This window comes from Haliaeetus albicilla, chromosome 17 (assembly GCF_947461875.1).
Source record: "Haliaeetus albicilla chromosome 17, bHalAlb1.1, whole genome shotgun sequence".
Classification (NCBI taxonomy): domain Eukaryota; kingdom Metazoa; phylum Chordata; class Aves; order Accipitriformes; family Accipitridae; genus Haliaeetus; species Haliaeetus albicilla.
In genome coordinates, this window is record NC_091499.1 from 18,237,348 (window position 1) to 18,261,650 (window position 24,303).

Genomic DNA, 24,303 nt, shown 5'->3' on the forward strand with positions numbered 1-24,303 from the left:
ACGCATGATGGAGCCCTGCGTTCGTGGAGATGGCTGAACATCTGCCTGCCCATGGGAAGTGGTGAATGAATTCTTTGTTTTGCTTTGCTTGCGTGTGCGGCTTTTTCTTTACCTGTTAAACTGTCTTTATCTCAACTCATGAGTTTTCTCACTTTGACCCTTCCGATTCTCTCCCCCATCCCACTGTGAGGGAGGTGAGTGAACAGCTGTGTGGTGCTTAGATGCTGGCTGGGGTTAAACTACGACAAGGTGAAAAGTGTTCAGGACTCCTTCAGAGGGAGGGTTTCAAGGTCTAGAAGTAAGGCTAAAGAAAACTGTGAAATTTTAGGTAAAATGTCATCAAATAAATTATATTACAGGGAAATATTTTAATGTTATGTCCTTAATACACTGAGGAAATCTCAGCTCAGTATACAAGATGTAATAACATATACTAAATTCTGAGCACTCACAAACCACTCGTTGGTTTTCAGTTTGAATGAATGTCATTGAAAGGAAGATAAATACTCAGCTCAGCAGAAGCTGTAACATTTTACCCGTCTTTGAATAATTTTCACCCACAGAATCCATAAATCTATCTTGGTTTTGGAGTTTCCAAGTCTTCTTTGCTCATAGATTTCATTACAAAATGTCTCGTTCAGCTATAAAGCTTTCACACTTTTTATAATAATTACTCCTTTCCTTTTATGAGTTTACACCGGATACATTGAGCAGCTTTGCATTACAAAAGTGGAACTTAAATTGTCATTTAATACATAATGTATCGTACTTACAGAGGAGTCTAAGCTCATCTCTAAGTACAAAATTTAAGCTATATTTTTGACAAACTATGTGAGAAAGTTTGTTTTTTTTTTTTCAAATCTTAGATCTAAGCTAGCATCTGCAACTGAATCTAAGCTGTCACATGATACAAATTTTAATCATGCTAAATTTTTTCTATATATAACAGAAACTTGAAGTCTGATCCTTTGGGGAGATGATGTTTTGAGGGGTAACCTTCCATAAACCACATAGTGTTTTGGCAAGTCTGCAGTTAAGTTATGTTGTTGCTTGAACCAGCAACTCTGGTGAATATAGATGAATATAGATGGTAAGCTGAATGCCTACTGATTTTTGCTGAAGTTTTTGTATGTTATTTTCTAGTATCTTGCCATTTTATTTTATTTTTACCTACGCTCTTTAAAAAAAAAACAACCTCCCTTTTTACTGTACTCTGTGTATATGTTTAAAATACTACTGTTTGTATTTCAGTTTTCTTATCCTTATCTGCTTGTATTTTCAGCTTTCTTATGTTTTGTTTATAATTTATCTCTTTCCTGATTTATCTGTTTAGCCATTTGAAGGCCATCTGTTGTGAATGCATTTTTATTTCTTGGTATATATTTATTTACCTTGCAGATTAAGCATTACTGTTCTATGCTGAACCATTCTTCTCTGAATTTTCAGTAATCATTATTAGTTACATTTGTTATGTTGGCTGTTTTCCAGCACAACCCTCCCTTTAAACAAAGCTACTAATTCACGTTATTTAATATTTAAAAATAGTATTCCAACTCCTTCCAGTTATTCTGTCATCATAAAGTATCCATAACTCTTTAACTGTTAAGTGCCTGTAATTTATTTTTCGTGTGTATGTTTACTGTTTTAAATGTTCATATTATCTTCCAGTTATTATTGTTTGCATGCTTTCTTTTCCTCATTAAAGTAGCATTTCATTTCTGTGTGAAATCTTTCCTGGGGTCTATAGCATAATTTATTATGATAATTTGTAATATGTCAGAAGATATCACTTTTGCTTTTTGTGCCTTTCAGTCTAATTGCTAATTCATTAATCCACAACGTCAAGTGCTCTGACCTTTTATTTCCAATGTCATTTGTCCCAAGCTGAATAAGCAGCAGCAGGTGTCCCCCAGACAAGCAACTAACTGTGTCTCTTTTGTTGCTTGAGCTTCTGTTTTTCACTTCGAGCAAACTGAATATATTCATAGATTTACAGAACCTCCCTGCAAATTCTTATCTTGCGTGTCTGAATTTATCAATGTAATTCACTTAAATATGCCATACTATGCATCTTCTGTTCCTTTTTTTTTTTTTTTTGGTTTGCTTTAAGGTGAACGATCAAAGAGATGGTCTTCTACATGACCATAGAATTACTAGCAACTGTGGTTTTATTACTGCTTCAAACCAAAAGCCAAACATCGGTCTCTATACTCACTTACAAGATGACACTTAATTTGCATGTCTGCTTAGTCACTTTCTAATAAAGGCTGTATATGATATTCCCATGGAAAAATGTACAAACAGATCCTAACTCAGAGTAAATGTTATGCAGAGAATAGATTTCAGATAGAGTGCAGCAGAAAGTATTGCAGAAAGCCATGAAAAAAATGCCAGGGAAATCCAAACCCTCAGTAATCTAAAATGTCAAAGAAATCCCAAGCCAGAAACTTAGCTCAAGTGTGCAAAATTTATGTATTAATTCAGTGAGGAACATAGCAGAAGTGCATGTATGAATTCCTTATTAAATTGCAGGCAAGGAGTGTGTTACTGATTTCAAGTACAGGACACACTGAAGATGTAGTTTTCAACAAAAGAGCAGTTGAGAGTGAGCAATTATTTTCCAAAGAGCAAGGAACTTCCACACAGTCTGAATTTAGTAAAGCAAGGTCCAGCAGTATTTCTAATACTACAGTAAGACACAGAGAATAATAATGTATACACTTTTACTTAGTAGTCATGAATGTTATTACATGATCTTTTGAGCTGATCACTTCCTATGTTTCCCGAAGACACTGGATGAAAGATTTTAAGTACATTCTCAGTTATTTGACACCCAAAGTGGTAGGAGACTTTGACAGTAGGGTCTTCTCGATAAGTGCTCTGAGATGTGTGGATTTTTTCTGATGATCTGTACTCAGGGGGCTGTTTATCTGAAATGTCTTGAGACTAGGGGTAAGTGAATACTGTCTTCTTGTCACTTAACTACAGTATGCCTAAGTAATGGTTTTTACAGTTAGGGTATTATGGTTTTCTAATTTTAATTTTCACAATTTTAACCACTACTAATGAATATTTTTCTTTTAAAATCACTTTTCTGTTGCTATGTGAAAATAAACTGTCTTCTTTTTCCATTTCTGTTTTTTTCTGTTTTTCATTCTAGCAGTCTTATCGAATCCTATCAGTGAATTGCCAGACTCGAGCTTACTTTTTGGAGCAACATCCATACTCTGTCTTTTGGCATTTCTGCTAGATAACTCAGGATTTTATTTGAAGTATAGAAAAAATTCAGGAAGTACCCTAATTTACTTTAGTAGCCAGGATCCCTTGTGATAAATAGCGTGTTTTACTGTGTTAAACTGTTAGTTTGTAATTTCTGTTCCTTCTCTTGACTATTTTCCTGCCTGCCCACATTGATAAATAGGATGTTTGCCCACTTGCCCCCTACTCCCTCTTTTATTTTTTTCTTTTCTTTTTTAGGTGTGGCTAGTCACAGGTTCACAAGTTTTGGGAAATTGTGGGGAATCATTTCAAATGTTCCTTGAGAAGTTACTGCCAAAAGAATGCTAGCACTGGGCCAAATCAAGTGTAAATTAGGGGCCAAATATTTTAGATACTGGGTGAAAGAATTAGTACATAAGCATTAACATAGAATATGTTTTAAGTCTAACCAGTATAATCCCCATTTATAATTATTAGCTATTTGGACATGCGTAGGTAATGCACTTGGTTATATAAAATGATTAAGTTTCAGTTACAGATAAAAACTGTACAGTGAATAATTGGCATTCATTTTAACTGCACTGCCAGTGAACTGAATCATAGCCCGTCAAGGCAGCAGCATGAAGTTTTTCAAATGAGACTCCAAAAGATAACTCTTTAGCTCAAGCATCATATGTGCTTACAGCAATGATTAGGAACTGATGGGATCCAGGGCTATGGCTGTATTCATAAAAGTTAAATTTTTCATATCCTCATACAATTATCTGATCTTTACAATCACTTTTGTTGCTATAATGATAGTGAAGAATGGTAGAAAATAACATGGGGATTATTGTTTCTATGTATATGTCTGCTGAAGTGAAATACATGTGAAAATTAGAATTCTCTAATAGCAGCGTTAATTTCCATTGGGACTTATCCCTTTTATTAGGTAAATGCATGTGTCCACATTTTTATTCTGTATCTTCTGGTTCAGAAAAGGTTGGTTGCTGGGGTTGGCCCCATTTAGTAGAAATTAAATTACCTGGAGAAAATCTATGAAACAACTTCTCTATTCAAAGATGTGCTTTTCCTCCAAGGAGGTCATTTGCAATTCTGTTTTTGATGTCAAATCTTCAGCAAGATATTTTTAGAGCTTATCGTGAATCTGTTCATTCACTCTGTTTCTACAATATCTATACTTCATTGGACGGTACTTGATCACTACAAAGATCAGAATAAGTTCAGCTGTACAGGGAAAGTTGATTGGTACCAGTTTTCCCAATCTTCCCTTAGTCCTTCTCTCTGCCTACTTAGATCTTATTTTAACCTCATTACTCCTAGAAGTAATGATTAAGGAGTTTGATTGCATGCTTGGTAGATCAGGAATTCAGAAATTCTACTCATAAATGTGAACATGGCATACTCTGAGCATGTTCATAAGAAATGTTGCTACTTAAATTTTGCTTGGATTTTCTTCATTTGGAAATGGTAACAGAAGGATTTTGAAAGACTCGCAGGGGACTTATATAAATCAACTACAGGTGTATTCATGAAGCACAATTAACACAACCAAATGAATTCTTAATGTTGTTACTGATACTAAAAGCTCGAAAAAAAAATTTCAAAAGCTCTGTGCTGCAATTTGTCTTTTGCTCATCACCAAAGAATTTCAACACATCTCAAAGTGAACATTTCATGGAAGGCAGAGAGTAGGGACTGTGGAATCCTGGAGTATGTCAAATTTCAGCAAAGCAACATTTTGGTAAAAGAGTTTCAGAATCTGCTGGCAGGAGATGTGTTCCTGGGAATGATGCCCAAAATAGAACGTCACCCATACTGTTTGGGGAACTGAAAGGTATTAATTCTGATCTGTTATTCTTACAAGATCAAAGATAATTCAGTTGTTGAAGAAAATTATACAAAAGTCAAACATTCAGAGTTAAAAAAAAAAAAAAAAGAAACCATCAGTGCAGCTTTACTTAAGTCCAAAATACACCAAATGAAACTGATTGTGTGTGTGTGTGTGTGTTAGGAAGAAAATCGTGTTACTTTGTCACAATAGCTTGAAATTGATTTGCGCAGTCAATTTTTATTCTGCTATTTCCCAACCTCTGAAGGCCCGATTAGCAGTAATGTGTGGTAACTTCCAAAGATGAGTAACTTCTCTTCCTGAGAATGTATATTGGTGCGAAAAAAAATTATATACACATATGCATATGCATATCAATGACTGCATATAGGTGCTTGTAAAGAATGAATGTATGTTTTTGTATGAATGTGCGGGGCATGATACTCATAAAGTGCTAGTAGAAACTGTGAAACAGTATAGATACCCGTTAGAATTTTTTAGTCAGGATATTGGGTAAATAAGTGACATGCTGAGACAATGTTTTATGTATAAAACCCACGTAATTTAAAAAAAAAAAAAGTTCAAATTTTTCAGGTAATAAAGTCAAGTTTAAAGAAATGAAAAGTATTAAGCTTGAAGAAAGATTTTTTTACTTCTTGCTCTGCTTTAGAAGTATATACAATAATCTGTTATTGGAAGTAAAATGTTTATTTATAGTATGGAAAATAGGTTGTTAACTAGAAAGCCATTTTGTGCCTGAGGCAATGTAGATTTTGCCTTAAAAATAGAAGACTTACATAGATGTATTTTGTGAGATTTTTTTGTTATGTGGATTGGTAAAGAATGCTACACTTATTCTAGAATAAGTGTCATGTCAAAAGTGTATCAAAATCTTGTATACAAATCTTCAAGTCATTCTTCAAATGCATTGTAATTAATTATCTTTATTAGTTTTTAAACTTAGAAAAATAATTGAGCTCTTTCAAAATGTCATGTGCAGCATTCAGCCCTGTCACTTCCATGTCTTATGATTTTCAATTCAGTTTGAAAATGATCCTTCTGGCCCTCAAAAGAGCTATTGCAATACTGTAGTATTTCATAATTCCAAAATGTAAAAGCAAAACTAGTGTAAGATCTATACTTATATTATTGTTACAGTGTAATAATCAAGAAAAGATAAAATAAAGGGTCAGTTATGAAAAGCCACCACAGAAGTATAGTGTCATTGCTCTTCTCTGGACTAATCCTGTTGCTATTAGAGAACTGCATAAAGGTGATAGAGTTTTGCTGAAAGAACAGTAGCAGCTTAGATTACAGTGGCAGCATGATTTCAGATGTGTGCCTGAATCAGAGAACTGGAACCAGGCACCAGCAAAGAGTGCCATTGTACCAAGAGAGCTTTGTGGGACTGAGAAATAGCACATTTCAATTCTAGACTTAATGGTCCTATATCTAACTTGATACCATGTTCTCTCTAGAACTTCTGTTGAATTATTTGCTATATTTAAATGTTTAAATTCATCAGTTTGAGATGTCTTTAAGAAAATTGTTCTGTAGTGTAGCCATCAAACAAGAATATTTTCCTTTTTCTCTTAATTCCCACTGTACACCAGTAATATAGAAATAAGAGAAATGAGATAGATGCCATATTTAGTATTTAAATTCCTGTAATATTTGAGCAATTTCTGGTTGTCTTTGTAATTTTAAAAATTATATCATCTATTTATTTAACTACTTGTAGCTTAACAGGAAATCAGCAATATTACAGACAGTTTTAGGAGACTATATGCCAAACCTAGTTTCACTAGTTGCAAACTTTCTTTCTTTGTCTGCTTCCAGAATAGAAATAAAACTGCACGTTTGTTACAGAGATGTGTGTAGAGAACTGGAAAGAGAAATTGCTTACACTACAGAATCAAAGAATTGTTGAGGTTGAAACTGACCCTAGAGATCACCTAGTCTAAATCCCTGCTCAAAGCATAGTCAACTAGAGCAGGTTGCCCAAGGCCATGTCCCATCAAGTTTTGACTGTTTCTAGGGATGGAGACTCCACAACTTCTCTGGGCAACCTGCTCCAGTGTTTGACCATTCTTACAATAGAAAAGGGGTTTTTTATGTTTAAATGGAATTTCCTGCATTTCAGTTTGTGCCCATTACCTCTTCTTCCACTTGATAACACTGAGAAGGGTCTGCCTCTGTCTTCTTTACTTCCCCTCCCCCCTTCAGTTATTTGTATTAATTCATCAGATTCCCCTGAGCTTTCTCTTCTCCAGGCTAAACAGTCCCAGCTCACTCAAGTCTCTACTCCAATCTCTTAATCATCTCTGTAGCCCTTTGCTGGATTCATTCCAGTATGTCCCTGCCTCTTTTGTACCAGGGACCCCAGACCTGGACCCATCACTCCAGATGTGCCTCACCAGTGCTGAGCAGAGGTCAAGGATCACCTCACTCAACCTGCTGGCAATGCTTCTGCCTAGTGCAGCCCAGCTGCTCACCATCCTTCCAGCATGTGTACTGGTGCCTGGGTTTATGCTTCCCAGGTGCAGCATTTAGCGTTTTCCTTATTTGAACTTCATGAGGTTCCAGTCTGCCTGTTTCTCCCGCCTGCTGAGGTCCTTCTAAATAGCAGCTCTGGTCTACCAGCCACACCTCCCAGTTTTGTACACTGTGGATATTTGCTGAAGGTGCACTCTGTCCACTCATCCAGCTCATTAATGAATATGTTAAACAGTATTGGTGTGGGTGTTGACCCCTGCAGTATACCACTAGTGACTGATCTCCAGCTGGACTTCACATTGCCCTTTCAGTCCAACAGCTCAGCCAGTTTTCATTTAACCTCATCGTCCACTTATCTAGTCTGTACTTTGTCAGTTTCTCTCTGAGGTTGTTATGGAAGACAGTGTTGAGAACCTTGCTAAAGTCAAGATAAACAACATTCAGTGCTCTCTACTCACCCACCAAAGCCAGTCATTTCACTGTAGGAAGATATCATGCTGGTCAGACAATATTACCCCTTTATAAATCCATGCTGATAACATTCAGTTATCTTCTTGTCCTTAATATGACTTGCAGGATTTGCGCCATTACTTTTCCAGGAATTAATTTGGCACTGAATTGCCTGTTTTGAAGACAGGAGTGACATTTTTTTAATTTCAGTCCTCAGAAATCTCTCCTGATCTCCACAACCTTTGAAAGATAATTGGGATTGGCTGACATTAGCCAGCTCCCTCAGCACTCATGGGTGCATCCCATCAGGTCCCAAGGACTTGTGTATGTGTGGTTTGTTTACATGTTCTTTCACCTGATCCTCCTCCACTGAGGGTTATGTCTTCCTTGCTCCAGATTTGCCCTGTAGTCTCAGAGACCTGGGATTTCTGAAGATCAGTATTCTTACCAGTAAAGATTGAAGTAAAGCATGCATTGAGTACCTTGGCCTTCTCCATGTCCTTTACCACCAGGTTCCCTGCCCCATTCAGCAGAAGTTCCACATTTTCTCTAGTCTTCCTTTTGTTGCTTATGTACTTGTAGTAGCCCTTCTTGTCCTTGGCATTCCTCACCAGGTTCAACTCCAGATGGGCTTTGGGTAGCCTAACTCTGTCTCTGCATTCCTGGACAGTTTCTTGTTCTGAGCTCATTTTATTTACTGTCCTCCACATCTTTTTGTGCAAGTTGACATGGAGCAATTCTTCTGTAGTCTTGCTACTTTGAATAATTAGTTTAGTGTCATCCATAAACGTTGTTATATCTGTCCACTTTCTAATTGGGCAGTAGTTAGGCTAGGAATTTGTCTACATCTGCCTGTCATGCTGATCAATGTTTTTTCTTGTTATATTGTGTGTTCTTACTCATTATGTATTTGTACCCCTCTGTTAATCCTTGTCTTCCAGAATGAAGCAGAACTTCACATAATACAAAGAATACATTATAACAGTAATGACATTTTTAAGTGTTTCATAGATTTCATCTTTATAAATATAAAAAACATTTTAACTCAACCACCACAGATTTTATCCTTAAGATTTGCATTTTATTTTTATTAAAGCTGATTGTTAATAGTTTATCCTGGTATCTTCAGTACTTAGAAGATGCCTAGAGCTTGGATAAGCTTTATTGAATTTAAATAAATGTAATGAGTTTTTCAAATGAGTTAGCTTACATATACCTTACGCAGAACAGAACTAAGCTAGGATCTAGTCCATAACAACACTACTAACATTTTTCTTCCTTAGGTTTGTGACAATATTTTTGGGTAATAAGTACTGTATTAGCCATTCCTTTATAATCATGGCACATGTTTTACATTGCATGATATATAATGTTTTAAGAATATACACAATATAAAAACACTTCTGCTTTTATTTCATATATGATGGAGTTCTCTAAAAAGATCATTTTTTGTTATTGTTTATAATAATGATCAATTTTAATTAAAGCCTAAGGCACTGGAATTTAATGATTCATTGATTAGTGTGTGGATTCTTTTAAAAATAAAGTCTTTTGATAGCTGCATCAAAATGCAGCTGGAGGGGACGAGTGTACAGGAGGTTGATTTTGTCCATATTAATGGGTTTTATGCTCTTAATTAATTATGCTGATGAAATGATAGATTTCAAAAGGTTGTCAATTGAGAATTGTTAATCAATAAGAGGTATTATATCCTGCAGTGATCTACTCCCATCCAAATTATATGCAAAAACAGTATTAATAATTTTGATTCCCTTGTAAGGAATTGCAAATGACAAAGTGATACAGAAAAGGGGGAGCAAGTAAAATATGATACAAGTCAAACTTGATTGCATGATGAAATGAATTCACTGAAACAATTTGATGAAAACTCATATATCTGAGAACAGAATTCATGTCAAAATCAAAAAGTGTGGGATTTTTTTGTCCTGAATGCAGTAACTGAAAATCTAGGTGACAGAGCTGGTTAACAACTGGAAAAAAAATACTTGCAGGAAGTTGCAGTAAAACTGGAAAGTATAATGATAAAAATGCTAGCTACAAAAAAAGAGTCAATGTTACCTCTGTATTTTATTTCAAGAAGCTGCACTGGAGCATGGTGTCCAGTAATTTTCATGTTTAGAAACCATCTCTGGTACAGAAATACAGTTTTGGAAAAAAAGAGTGTGATGACTGTAAAGATGAACTGTTACATTTTAATTAAGTACTCTCATATTTTTTTTTTATTTTTTTTTAAAGGGGGGAGTCTCCCTTTCCTGAACGCTGAGCCACAATATCTACACTGTTTTGTAAATACTGTCTTTGGCACTTTGCCCTTTCTTTGGGTATGTGAATCTTGCCCTTCTAACCATTAGAAGAGTCCTTTGTGGAAAACTCTGCTGGAGTGAAGTGATAAGAAATAAGGCTGAGATTTTATTATTGTTGTAATTTATTGTCATCCATCTTCCTGCTAAGTGTAGTTTCATGGTCCACTGCCTCTAGTCCTCTTACATACAATTTCTGTAACTCTTGATTAAAAAAAAGTTGGTTCAAAATACTTCTGTGGAACAGCATCCTATAAATCAACAAATAGAAACTTTGTGACTGTTTTGAATGGGTACTCATGTTACATCTATTCAGCTATTAAATCTAATCCATGCTGGCATAGCTAAATGAGAATGGACTAGAAAAATCCTAGGTTTACTAACCTTGAATAAGAGGAGATAATGTAAATTAACTAATTACAGAGTTCCCGATGGTTTTAGTACTAGTATTTTTCCTCGACTAAAGGTTCAGAGAATAACAAAGAAGCAAACAGAAAACAATACTGAAAGTCAGTTCTAGACACTGCTAGGTTGATCGAAAGATATGCTCAATCCTATTCAAAAGCCATTGTCGGAAGGTTTCCAAATGTTTTTGTGTAGTTGAATTCATGTAGCAAGTTGTTCCTGTAGTATTGGACAGCAGGCAAATTTCCTCTGCAAAACAGTTTGCCTTGTTTTGTTTTTTTGGGGGGGAGATCTGGATCTCTAGGGAGATGATCTTGTTGGTCACTAGATCAGGACCCTCCTCTAAAGACTTGAGGGCTTGTAGCTAACACAACCGTTAGTTACCACAGCTGTTCAAGACTTTGCCAAGACGAGTATTAGCCATGCTGACAGAAGGATGTCTAAAGAAACAAAACAGCTATGAAATACTATTGAGTGTCAGTAAAATGAATCTGAGTAAACCACCCATCTTTCAGTAACTTTTTGTTGCTGAACATTAAATACTGAGAAGCAGCTCAGCAGTTAGAAACCCATGTGTAACTTGAGCCAGTACCTATTGAAACTGTCATCATGTTACTTTATCATGTTAAATTATTATCTTAATAAAGTAACAACTGCTAAACTTGCATCTAGATATGATATTGTTAGCAATTAATCTTAAATTATAGAAGTCAAGATCCCACAAATAAGAAGGCATGACATCTAAACTTAGCTATCTAGTCTGGACTTGTTTTGGACTTTATGGTATGTTACTTGGCAAAGGTAGCAACCTCTAGTAGCAGCTCTCCAGGACCTGTGAGGAGGTTATCAAGAAAATGCATCGGGGCTTTTCACAGTGGTGCCTGGCATAAATTGAAAACCTCCAAGGATGGACATTGCATAACCTCTCTAAACAACCTGCTCCACTGCTTGTCTGTAGAAACTTTTTCACTGTGTGGACAGACAAGCAGTGGAACAGGTTATCCAGAGAGGTTACGTAGTCTCCATCCTTGGAGTTTTTCAAAACTGACTGGGTAAAACTCAGAACAACCTGGCCTGATCATGTTGATGACCCTGCTTTGAACAGGAGATTGAACGAGAGACCTCCTGATGTCTCTTGCCACCTGAACTGTCCTACAATCCCATGAAAGGTAGTAGAAAAACATGAAAACCAATTTATATCAAAAAAATGTAAGTGGCTAGTTAAAATAAAGACACAGGGTGTAAAATTTTCTATAATGTAGCAGCATGAACAAGGCAGTTTAGGATAGATCACAAGCTTAAAGGCAAACTACAGATCTTAGTTTTTCAAATCAGTGGCAGGGAAATGCACTTCTGTGAACAGGAGTGATGCATAAGCTCTCTGTGCATTAATAGCCTGTTAGATGGGTTTAAATTATTGAAGCTGGGCATTAGTCTTCCTCTGCCTAGCTTAGGGATGCATTTTCTCCACAGGGAATGTAACTGAAATTTAGCCCTCGGTTTAACAATCCCAAAAATTTGAGGTGGCTGAAGAAGTTTACATATTGACTTAGGGTCTTAGGCTGAAGAGCTGACAGAGTGGATTAAAAAGAAGCCTTATGAATTTTTCCTTTAAAAAAATGATCATCCTCTATTTTAAAAAATATTTACAGGCAGTAAGTGTATTCCTGCCTGTACAGAAGTAAAATTACTAAAATGCATTTTCAGTATATGTGTATACTTCTATGTATATTATACAATCACAGTCTGATTGGATTGACTATATAAACAACTGAGAACAGATATAAATTGTATGATTCCCCCTGCATTTTTAATGTAAACATTACATGGATACTAAATCAATGCAAAATATTAGCAGCAAAATTCTTACCAGAAGACTCCATTAACATAGGCTAAAGAACTCCATTATTATAGCAGAATATTCTGTAATTGTAGAGTCTAATTAAAAATAACTATTAGCCATTTTGTGGTTGCTATGTCTAGATTGTATTTAAACTCCTTTGAATTCCTTTGAATAAAATAGGTGAGACAAAAATTTTTCAGAAAAGGATCATCAAAAGAAAATTCAATCAGTGTTTGTTTTTCCTTTCCCCAACATTATTAGTAGAAGTTATTAAATGCTTTCAAAATTCAATTTCACCCCAAATTAATGTGGTATTTTTTCTAGGTTATATTTTATAGAGTTAATTTTCACATACAAAGTATCAATATCTGCAAATACCAACTTATGCATGCTATGGCCCATGCACTACTCAACATTTATGTGCAGATTTCTTGCTGAAGTTTTTTGTAGCTGCATGCATAGATTGACTTAAGTATAATTTTAAAACTTGTCTTAGAGGTTATGTACCAAATTTCAGCCCTGTGCAACTGAGAAAAAGGTCCTCCTTTTTTTTCTTCAGATGTTCCTTTATGTAAAATTGTCAGTCAACAAGCTGCTAGGAAGTACAATGTAAATGAAGAAGCAAATGAGGAGGATTTTAACATGCCTTAGGGGCTTCTGTAGCAGAAATAAATTGTGTATACCTTGAATTGTTTGTTGGTGAGTGAACATCCTACAACTGCACGTGGCAGCAAGATGGGGAAACCTTTACACAGCTGTGAAGAGAGTACATGCGGTCCTCATATGGCACAAAAAGAAGGGAAGGTCCGGCAATCCCTGTTCACAGAGTTCTGCAGTAATGTAGAAAGTAGACCATACTGGGAGTGCATATGCTAGTATGAAAGGAGAAAATATCATTAACCTTTAAGATGGAGGGTGAAGATGGAAGATCAAGTACTATTGAGAATGTACTGTTAAAAGTAACATTCAAAATAACTGATGTACTTTGAGAAAGCATGGTGGGAATAACTGTCAGTGGTTCAGCTGACTTTGTAAAGTGTCCTGTAGACTATGATAAATTCTGTTTCTTCCTCCCTCTTGTCCTGGATATTCTCTTCCTTTCTGCAGAACCTCTCTTTGAAAAACTGTCGAGATGGATGCAGAATGTGAGTGCCATTCTCCAATTTATCATGCTGTATCTTTGAATGGTGGAGTGAATGCAGGATTGTGATTTCCTCACACTTGACATAATTAAAATAAGAATTTACTGTGAGGAATATTTTTTTTCAGTCTGTGCCATCTACCGTTGGCATTATTGTCTGCAGTGCGCTCCTTCATCACATGGTATGGCTAAGATTTGTGTTGCTGTACAACTCTTGCATTTTGCTCAGGACTACACCTTGCGTTGGAATGTCCTTGTCAGACTTACTTGTTTCTAATTGCTATTTTAACCTTTAGTTGGTGCAGAATTTTTCTCTGTAGTGACTAGCTTATCCTCACCGCTCCTTGGATGCTCTCATAAAAAGGCCTTCATCCCAAATACTCTAAAGTCATGAATAAGTGCTGTTTAGGATTATGCTTTCAGATAAATAATTTTTTTTCTTTAAAAAATAGAATTATATATACGTTCATTCTAAAAAATGGATTCGTACATCATTGCCAAGTGAGAGAAATGTTCTTTATTATGGAATTTATCAGAAAGCCATTTTAGTATGTACTCATTTGTTAATGTCCATAAATGTAGATTGATAAAATCCTAATTGTACACCATTCCTCTCCAATTCATCCTGATAAATTAACTAAAGAGAATTCTCTTAGTTGTATTGCTTCATTGTAGAAGAGTGTAGGAGACCCTGGTACTGCACTTCTGGAAACCTGGCCCCTTATTTCTCGTACTTTCAAGTAGTGCCATTTCAGAATGAAGTAATTCCCAGGAGAATTGAATATTTTGGAGATAACATATATTAGCAAAAGTGGTTACGTGAGGCAATACTACATTTTTATGTCTTTCATTCTAGCAGCTAGTTTCCTCAGTCAGTAAAGACTCTGGATTTTATTCTTGTTGAGATGCTTAATTTTTGTTCTTATGGTGATTTACTAGTTCAAGAATGTTGAAATGGAGTTATTAAAGCTCTGAAGAAAATCTTGATATATCAAGATACGGACCTATATTTTGGATCTCTGCCTCCCAGGTTGTGATATCTGATTGTCCGGTTCTGTCATATGAGACATGCATTGTTTCTTGTTTGGTTATTTTTCTAATTTCATCTGCAACTTCCCTAGAGCTTTCTCAACTGCAGATAGTTACAACCTATATTCACTTGTATATGGTTTTGTTTTCATCTAATGATCAAGGGTTGGATTTCCTATACTATTTGTTAAAAGAAATGATTTGTTAGTCATTAAGGGTCTGTCAATGTTTTAAGACTAAAATTCACAACTGCCAATAGCCTTCCAAAAGATCTATTTTCTCTATCTTTGGGCAGCTGGATCTTCTGACAGTCTCTAGTGAGTTGCCTTCAGAATCTCAGAGTAAGGACTGCTGGTTGCCTCACAAACTAATAGCTTCAATTGTTACATTTCTCAAACTTCTACATGTTGACCTATAACTTTTAATTCAAATTAGTTTTGGTTTCTTACTTTACTGTTTTCTTTCTGCATCAGCTTGAATATCATCAGCAATATGCAATCCATAAAAACTCAGCTGCTGTGAAATAAAGCCTCACTAGTCTGATTAATACCTATAAGTTCTGAATACCAATGAAAATGAAACGTATGTCATGTTTTTGAAAAGTAAACCCTTACCAAGTTAAATGAACAGTGCCAATAGTTTCACATTGTAACACAGAAGTACTTTACTAGAGTAGATCTAATGATATGATAAATGCTCATAACAACAATAGACTATAGTAGAACTTTGTGGAAGGTGAGACAACAAAAAAAAGGGAACACTGAAATGCTATAACGTTGTGTGGGATTTTGTGTTACACAGTATGCACAATACCAACTGAGGAAAAGAAAGTTTATAAAAGTATAAGTTTGTACAGTTTTATTGGGAATAAAATCTCTGGATCTTGGTTTAGAACAGGCATTCTGAAAATGGTGTTATTTGCAGCTATGTTACTTGGATAACAGTATTTCACAGTAGCTATACCATTTCTGTTACTACATACCTGTATTTATGTATAGTTTTAAGGACTTCTTAGTTTACAGCTTGCCAAGTCTTGTACTGTATAATTTCTTGCTCTGAACTTCCCTCTTTCATATGTGCACATATACACATACACACATGAACAGTAGTCTTTCAAGAGCTGTTGACAGAGATTAAAAAGTAGATGCTGTAGTTTTCTTGTCACTATGATTTCCATTAAGTTTTAAATAAAAATAGTAGACCATTTACTAATCTCCTATGAATTATTGCCATAATAACTAAAACTCAATGTAAGTTGACAAAATACATTCTATTGTATGATTTCTTCTTAAACACTGTGATTGATTAATAGTCAGTTACCTACAAGTTTCATAGTGATTTCTGGAAACTAGTAAGGACAGTTATACTTTGTTAGAACTTAATCCCTGTAGCAACCTTTCAGGTGTAGCACTTCTGATTTTAAAATGTTATTCTTTTTGTACCAATATTTTTATGCTAAAATAAGCAAAACTGCTTCCTGGCACTTTCCCTACACTTGTACAAGCATATTCACATCTGCTTCACAAATATGTTAGCTTCTAAAGAGCACAGTGAAGGAGTGACAAAAAGAAGACTTATGCTGATATGTACATTTTAAAAAGTTTTAAAAGATGTGATAAAGGATGTTCATGTTTTCTGCAAGGTGCAATATTTTTCTTCACTTCTAACCCTGTAATAGTGCTTTTAATTTTCTCTAAATACTACTGTGTCAGTTCAGCAAACAGGACGTAGAATAAATCTTTTTCCTTACTTGTAGGGAGAAGAGTGTTGTAAATTTCAGCCTACCTAGTACAAGAACAAAGCTCCTCCATGTAAAGTTTGTGTTTTGCCTAATCTGATTGTCTGCCTAAACCTGTTTCTTCTGACTTATGGCCTGTTTCTCTTTTTGTATTTCTGTTAACAGAAAGCTGACCTTGCAGTTGCACCATTGGCAATTACCTATGTTCGAGAGAAGGTCATCGACTTTTCCAAGCCCTTTATGACTCTTGGAATAAGTATTTTGTACCGCAAGCCCAATGGTACAAACCCGGGCGTCTTCTCCTTCCTGAATCCTCTCTCCCCTGATATCTGGATGTATATTCTGCTGGCTTACTTGGGTGTCAGTTGTGTGCTCTTTGTCATAGCCAGGTAACATGTCAACTTTTGTGATTTTTTTGGCAATTGTTACCATCTTTTTCTTCCTAATAATTGTCAAAAGTCACAAAAATTTTCTTACTTTCATACTCTTATATTTTAACTTCATGATGTACAGAAGAATAATTAATGATGAGGGTTCTCACTATTAATTTTCTCCACTGCCATACTAAGTCTCCAGTTTGTTATGTCACTAAGTCTTGAGTATGCTAGCTAGCTTTCTCCTTTTATTTACAAATTTAGAGACACTAGAAAGTTCATGAAATGTCTTTTCCCTATTATTCTGTGTTTAGAAAGACAGGGGTTGACATTTTATTCTGTTAGCCTGATTTCATTTGATGCTATGGTGCTTAATCTCAAATTGAGTACTTAGCTGCCCATGTTAATCCTAGATGTACAAATTGGGCCTCTACCTGTTACAAAACAAGTTACTTTATGTAGATTAGTATCTTAGAAGTAGGGTAACAATATTTAATTGTGTGCTAGCTAAAATCCTGAGATACCTCACATAATTTAAAGTCCCAGACAGGAATGTTTTTGGAAGCATGTTTATCTGAGCTTGTGGAGTTGAGGAACTCAATAAAACAGTTGTTAAGTTATAAATTAATTTGATATATAGGGCTCACTTTTTAATTTGTTTTCTTCAACGTAGACAAGCAGTAAAACATCTTTTGTCAAAAATTCCCATTATATTTACCCTTTCCTTCTTAAGTAATTAGGATTGACTCCAGATGCTCACAGAAATACAGTCTTACATGTTGTAACTTTGACTTTTGCTGTGACAGCTAAAAAAAATTCAGAGCAGTAAATCAGTGGTTCCCAGGGGTGTAAATGTAATCTCTTTTGCAGATTCCTCCTAGTAGTCACTTTCAAATATATTTTTTTAATCAAATACATATAAACTATTATCAGCTTTTATCTCTTCACTAAGATTTTTTTTTCATGTTTGACTTAATAATGCAATCTCACTTCAGACCCAAGATTTTTATGATTTCATTCTGTAGTACACAGTAGAATCTTCATATTTTTCTTTTCCTGTTGTGCTGTAGTTGATATCAGGGTTTGTCATCTTTCTTTGATGCTATCTGCTTCATTTTGGAGAAGTTGTATCATTCCTTTACTAAGGGGAGAGGCAATATTTTTAGAAACTGGTTTAAAAGTAATTTAGCAAGATCACCTGTACATAAAGTACATGAGGTATTGAAGTAATACAGATAACACTGAAACATATTCTGTAATGAATAACTTCACTTCCGTACCTTCTTTAAAAGTCTACTTTAAAGAGCCAGACTTATGTTGAAAGTTTCGTGAAAGAACAGTAGATTTTAGTGGACTACATAACCAGAGAGTAAACTCATTTCTGAGGTGTTCCTGTGATACAGTTACTTCTGAAAGAACAGTTGAGCATAAATCACAAATGTTATCTTGTAAAACACCTCATGTGAAATATTTATGTATATGTCCAAAAGTTTTAACTCTATTGTTATCACTGAAGGACATTTTCAGCATGATGCACAGTGCTTTTGACAGGCAGCTCCCAGTAATGTTAGTAGGAGTTGTATGGCTGACTTCCTACTTATGCTTTGAAAATGTGTCCCGTCATATTTTGTAGGAAAGATACATTTTCTTGAAGCCTTTTTTTTATTAAGCTATTCAGCCACTAGCAGAACTGGAAAGAATGTTTATTTTTAAACAGAAGTGCCACATAGTAGACCAGTATTGCTGAACTTTTTTCACTTGCTGTTTTTGTGACTAGCACCATAAATTCCTTATGTACTTGGAAGCATTATCTTCATTGTAAAGCAATATGAAATACGTTTTATACTGAGCAGAGGAGTTTCATTTTTTAATAGAGTTTTATAAAATACCTTTTTTACACCTAAGTTTATATCAGCCTTCAGATCTAGAGATTTTCAATACCTCTTAGCTTATACAATCAAATATCAATAACACATTTAGAAATAAAACATCTAGGATTATGTAAGACAATCTACAGATTTTATTCCTAATGGAGAATGACTTAATAGTATGTGATAGCATTTTCTAACACTATAGTTCATATAGGGAAACAGGCCTAAGTTAAAAATGTAATCTCCTGCTGAATGCTAAAGAGAGAAAAGAACATTATTCAAAAGTAGAACAGCCTTTTGCAAATATAATTCACAAAATGTACCTGTCATGTAAAGGGAGATGCTGCTAACTGAAGTGTGGTAGTGAAGAGGACTTTGCAGCATAGTGCTGGCTATGTATTTTCAGTACAGTTTATAAGTTAGGTATCGCACAGCTGATGATGTATTTTTCAGTCCTGGTGTCGTGAAACTGTTGGACTGTATGCCACTAAATTAACAGGTTCCACCTGGAATGTCTTATTAAGAAGATTTCTATTTCATAACAATCCTTCCATAATGAATGTTTAACCAGCAGTGTTTCGTAATAATTACTATGTGTTTCATAATAAGGTGTATCTATGTTTGGAGCAGTACTTACTATGTCTTTTATGATATGATGTTTTGTAATTACAGCTCATCAGAGTATTCAGTGTAGAATATTTATTTTTAGATTTAAACCTTCCATTTTTGTGTCAAGTGTTTCGTGATTTTATTGTTTTACTATGTCTTCCAAACAGTGTTGGAATGTAAGAGCTTGGTACGTTGAAAATGGAGAGTACAGTTCTGTTGTGGTACTTGGATTTCACCCATTAATTAGTCGTATGGTTGCATTTAGGGAAAGGTGAAGAAATTAGTAAAAGGTTCAAGAGTCTTTGAGAGAGAATTGCTGAAAAGACTTTCATAGAGTAACATATTAGGCATAAATGGGGAAAAAAATGTAATATAAATCTTTATTAGTCTTTTCATTTATATGATAGAGCGTTCAATTTTCCTTCCAATTTGAGAACCACATATAAAGAGCTGAAATCTTTGCATACTCAACAAAACAAAAAGCTAGGAGAGAGATTTATTTGTTAGCTGGAAGGCTTATCTATGTCATTTTCCTCTTGTGGTCCCTCCCAAAATGATGAGTCATCTATTTATGTGGGCACTACAGATTTTGCATTGTGGATAGGATGAACATACCTGTGTTTTACATGGTGTTTTCTTTAATTTTTATTCTTTGTGGGGAATTATAGTAGGCTGGGATTTCTCCATATATATGAAAACCTCTTAATCTGGTTTGCTGTGACTGTTGAATGTAAGCAGTTATGGTGGCCAGTCTCTGAAAGTTCCTTTCTTTGCCGTACAGGCTGATGACTGATAGATAAACCCAGTCTGCTTGACACTAAGCCTATTACTTTTCTGTGAACTGAGAAAGTCATATAGCATTTTTTTCTCTTGTGGCAACAGTAATAGGTTTGTTTCTGATGCTAGCTAGCAGTGTCTTTGTGTCACTGTTAGCAGTGTTTTGTGTGATCTAATGTCTTGTTACATTCCAATTCCAGTATCTGCCCATTATGCCTCTGCCTTTACTTGTTTCTTTGATTTAGAATCCCAGTTAAATTCACAGTTTACATATGATTAGAAGGAAAAGTAAGACTGGAGTAAGGTGTGCCAACTCCTTTTTGGAGTTCTGTCGAGTACACAACATTTTCTGATCTGTATGACGAAAAGTCTCAATTGGTGGAATTCCTTTTCATTTCTGTCTGTTGATGCAAACCATTGTTTCTTTTCTAAGAAACATGCTCATTTCTTACAGTGTTTTATGCCAGCTTCATAGACACATATTGTCCCTTCTTTTCCAGTAGTCTGTGTATATGAAACAGCTGTTTCCTATTTTTGGTCTCTGCAAAATCTAATGTGTTCATAACTGGAGAATACTTTCCATTCTTCATAGGCAACATGAAAAAAATCAGCTTCATACTTTTAAAAATGCTAAATATGTTTGATTTATGTAAGTCTTCCGATTCATTACTTTCAAAATTAATCTTCAGCTGGCTGTCCTCATGACTATTATATTTTTTAGAGTCTCTTATGTGTGATTTTAAACATCTATGTCTTCATGAATCTTTTCTGAAAACACAGATCGGAGGCTAAACTCCTTAAATATTTTTATCCAATTATTTTCCACCCAGTTTACTGGATTTCAAGTGATTCCCTGCACATTGAAGTATTTATCTGTGTTTGCTGTGAACATGTCTGTCTGTCATAAAGCAGTTTATTCTTAAGTGACCTGTCTTCATAGCTGGAAGAGATAACACCTGCCTTAGCATGATGCTTCACCTTTATGGATCAGCTGTGAAGCAGATAAACTACCCTGGATAAAATAGTCCACTAATGAGCTCTTATGCTTCTTATATTGAGCTCTCTGGAGTATCAGTGAATGTTGTGTAAATATACATTAAACTGTGCTCACTGCCCTAATTGCTAATACTGAATCATGGGTTATCATTTCAAAGGGCTTGATTCACCTCTACTTGTACCACATTCTGTATGTTAGGATTTCCTGCTTTTTCATCCCTTCAGCAGAATTATGCTGTCCTACTTCTCGTAAGTCAAGCCCTTGTGCTGGTTTCAGCTGTCAAAGCATTTAGTATCAACTGTTTTTCCATTTCCTTGTAAGCAGTGATAAAAGCACAATGAACATTGCCTCATCACCAAATTATATTTTTCTCTTACCAGCTCAAATAAAGCATAATAAAAGAAGACAAGAGTTTTAAAAATGTCTCCACACATTTATCTTAATCTTTTCTCTGTGAAGAAGCTTAGGAATAGCCTGCTGCTTCAGACTTGAACAGATGCCTGAGCATTATCTCTCTCTGGAGCGCATGGATATCCTTTTACATTTCATCAGTCTTCATTTTTATTTCATATTTCTTGATCAGCTGATTTCTGTCCTTGAGCTTGTCTGATTGATTTTCAAGCTACTCCTTGAAATCTATCTCGATGGAAAGGAATTAATGGCAGAATGAGAGGGAACTACTCTTCCAGTTACTCTGGAGCTCTGGTTACTAAATTACTGTGTTGCTATTTATTCAAGTAGGAAGTTAGCATATTTGCCCTTTATTCTTAACAAGCATTCTTCCTATGAGAATTTTATCTCCTGAGGCCTCCCTAGAGAACTACAGCATATTATGAGGTGTTTTCAGGAATGGATTCATCATCCAATAGGGCAATCCACACGGCAACCCTGAAATCTGCTTCTTTTACTATCTCACAGTTTTAACATAGTTTTGCCTCAGTTGTAATGCAAGTGAGGATATTGTCACTTGACTATAAAATACTGTGTAAATAGACAAGGATAAAAGCACGCCAAAAATTAAACACTTTCCAAAACTGTTCCATAACAATTATTTCAAAGTCAGAGATTTTTCTTTCTGTTAAACCAAGTTGCAGCTTATGACCCTTAGTTGATTGCTTCCAAAAGATTCAGTATAGTCTGCTTCTTTTCGTATAGTTTTTCTGGTTGAAAAGCAAATCCTTGTTAACGCTAGAGATCATCTTTATTGTGAGCAAAGAGCAACTATGCCAGCCTCTGGAACACTGGGGTTTTTTGTCAAGTGAACCAGGCAGATTGCATGACAAGAATTTTTCTCTCTCTTCAATGGCTTTTCTAGCTTTTGATTCACTGATATGTTTGTGTAGCTATACCAAGAAATCCTAGTATTATGTGAGAATGTTCTAAAAAGCTTACTTTCTGAACTAAATTTCTTGTACTTCACATCAGACCTGGAAAACTTTAATTTTAGATTTCCTTCATTTAAATAGAATTTCAATAACTGAGGTTAATATAAAGAAGATACCTCAATTACATCTTAATATTTTGCACTCATGAGCAAATTATAGAGCACATGTTTTTCACTTAGTCTATCCTGCTATATATTGTAGCAATGAAATTGTACAGTCATCTTGCCTGAACAGCAGTCACTGGAAAAATTGTAAGGAAGACTTGCACATGGTATTCCAAGTATGCACAGATGTTTTTGAGTATCACTTTTCACAAAATGTGGATGACAGCTTTAAATTGATTAAACAGAATGGGTGTTTACTGTGCTGTATGCCATTAATATTACCATAAATCCGTGTAATCTTTATTAGTATTTAAGTTTAATTTTCTGTGGTGAGCACACAGGTCTTATGTTCCATCTTTTTTCTATATCAGAAATGCAAAACATTCTGGAATTACAATGCTTTCTTATGGTCATCATCTAAGTTGTGTAATTATTTTGAGAAGTTATGATACAGATCACAATCAGTGCTATGAAGACTAAATGTTGTGGATGAGGATATATGGCTAAAAGACAGACATGTATAACAATGAGTTAAGCAGCAATTTCTGACTTTGCATCTTGACACTTAGAAGGCGCTTTGATCTCTCTGACCTCCTCCACAAGAGATTTATCTGGGTTCAGTGTCAGTTTATAGAATCTCTAATATATAAATAAACAACTCCGTATGGTCTCCTCATCCTAACCCCTCAGGATTCTCTTGAATCACTTCCAAATGCTCTCAATCTCCTTCAGCTGTTCAAGGAGAAACAAGAGTATCAAGAGGTTTCCAAGTCCACATACCAGCACAGCATCTACATAATAGCCCCTATTAGAATACTGTTAGAGATTACAGTAAGAGAAAAAATCTCATCTTTTACTCTTTTTAACATAAATAACCTCCTTAGATTTCAAGGGGAAAAACAGTACTCTAAAGCCTTGCTATATTGGTGGTAGATCAGTCTGACATCCCAGATACTACTTACCATGCATCAAACATAGGAAGAAACTACAGCCAGCAAAACAACTGAAATATTTTAACTGAGGATGGCTGAAGAACTCATAACTCACCTGCCATAGCAGTCCAACAGAAGTTATACTACTCCTCATTGACTAAATCTCCATATGCACTTTGAAGAAGAAAAATATGCTCGCTTCAACACACCTGGTCAATTGTGGATTCTTCTGTCAAGAAATTGATTTTTTTTTTTTTTTTTTTTTTTTTTGGTGTGGAGTTCTAGCCAAACTTTGTTTTCTGCAGAGTTAAGATGTGTGTGTGGCCTTCTTAGGAAACAAAGCAGTAGATCTGGTGATTTCTGCCATAAGGAAAACACCTTGTAATATGCATCTGTTTGTAGCACTTGCTCCATCAGTATGTTTTATGTTAATTCTTGTTACATTGGAGATTAACCTAATCAGAAAGTGGCTTTTTTCTTATTTTTTTTTTTAATGAAGACTACAGTAGTATCCTTATGCTGTGTAAAATTGAAGATGGCCTAAAAATCCTTTCTGTTAATTTTTTTCTTATTATTCTGAAAGCCATCACAAGGTTCTTCAATTCATCACTAATTACCCAAGAACCTAGGTATTTTGATGTCTGAACTGAATCATAAGCCCGTTCATCCTTAAGGAACTTGGTGTGTCTTACTACCAGCAATTAAATCTCTTCATTCTCATTTACGTAAGCACCTGCATGCAAAGACGGGAATTAAATTTGAGATAGCTATAGATAGATCA

General features: G+C 35.1%; 1 protein-coding gene across 4 annotated transcripts in view; it reads left to right on the plus strand.

Annotated features, from left to right (window-relative positions):
• GRIK2 (glutamate ionotropic receptor kainate type subunit 2) overlaps positions 1–24,303 on the plus strand; it is a 421,417-nt gene that overhangs the window by 254,588 nt on the left and 142,526 nt on the right. For all 4 annotated transcript variants that reach the window (XM_069804941.1, XM_069804944.1, XM_069804945.1 and 1 more), the window contains one exon: positions 16,639–16,862. In XM_069804941.1, coding sequence (XP_069661042.1) covers positions 16,639–16,862 — 224 coding nt within the window. The remainder of the gene's footprint in view (positions 1–16,638; positions 16,863–24,303) is intronic.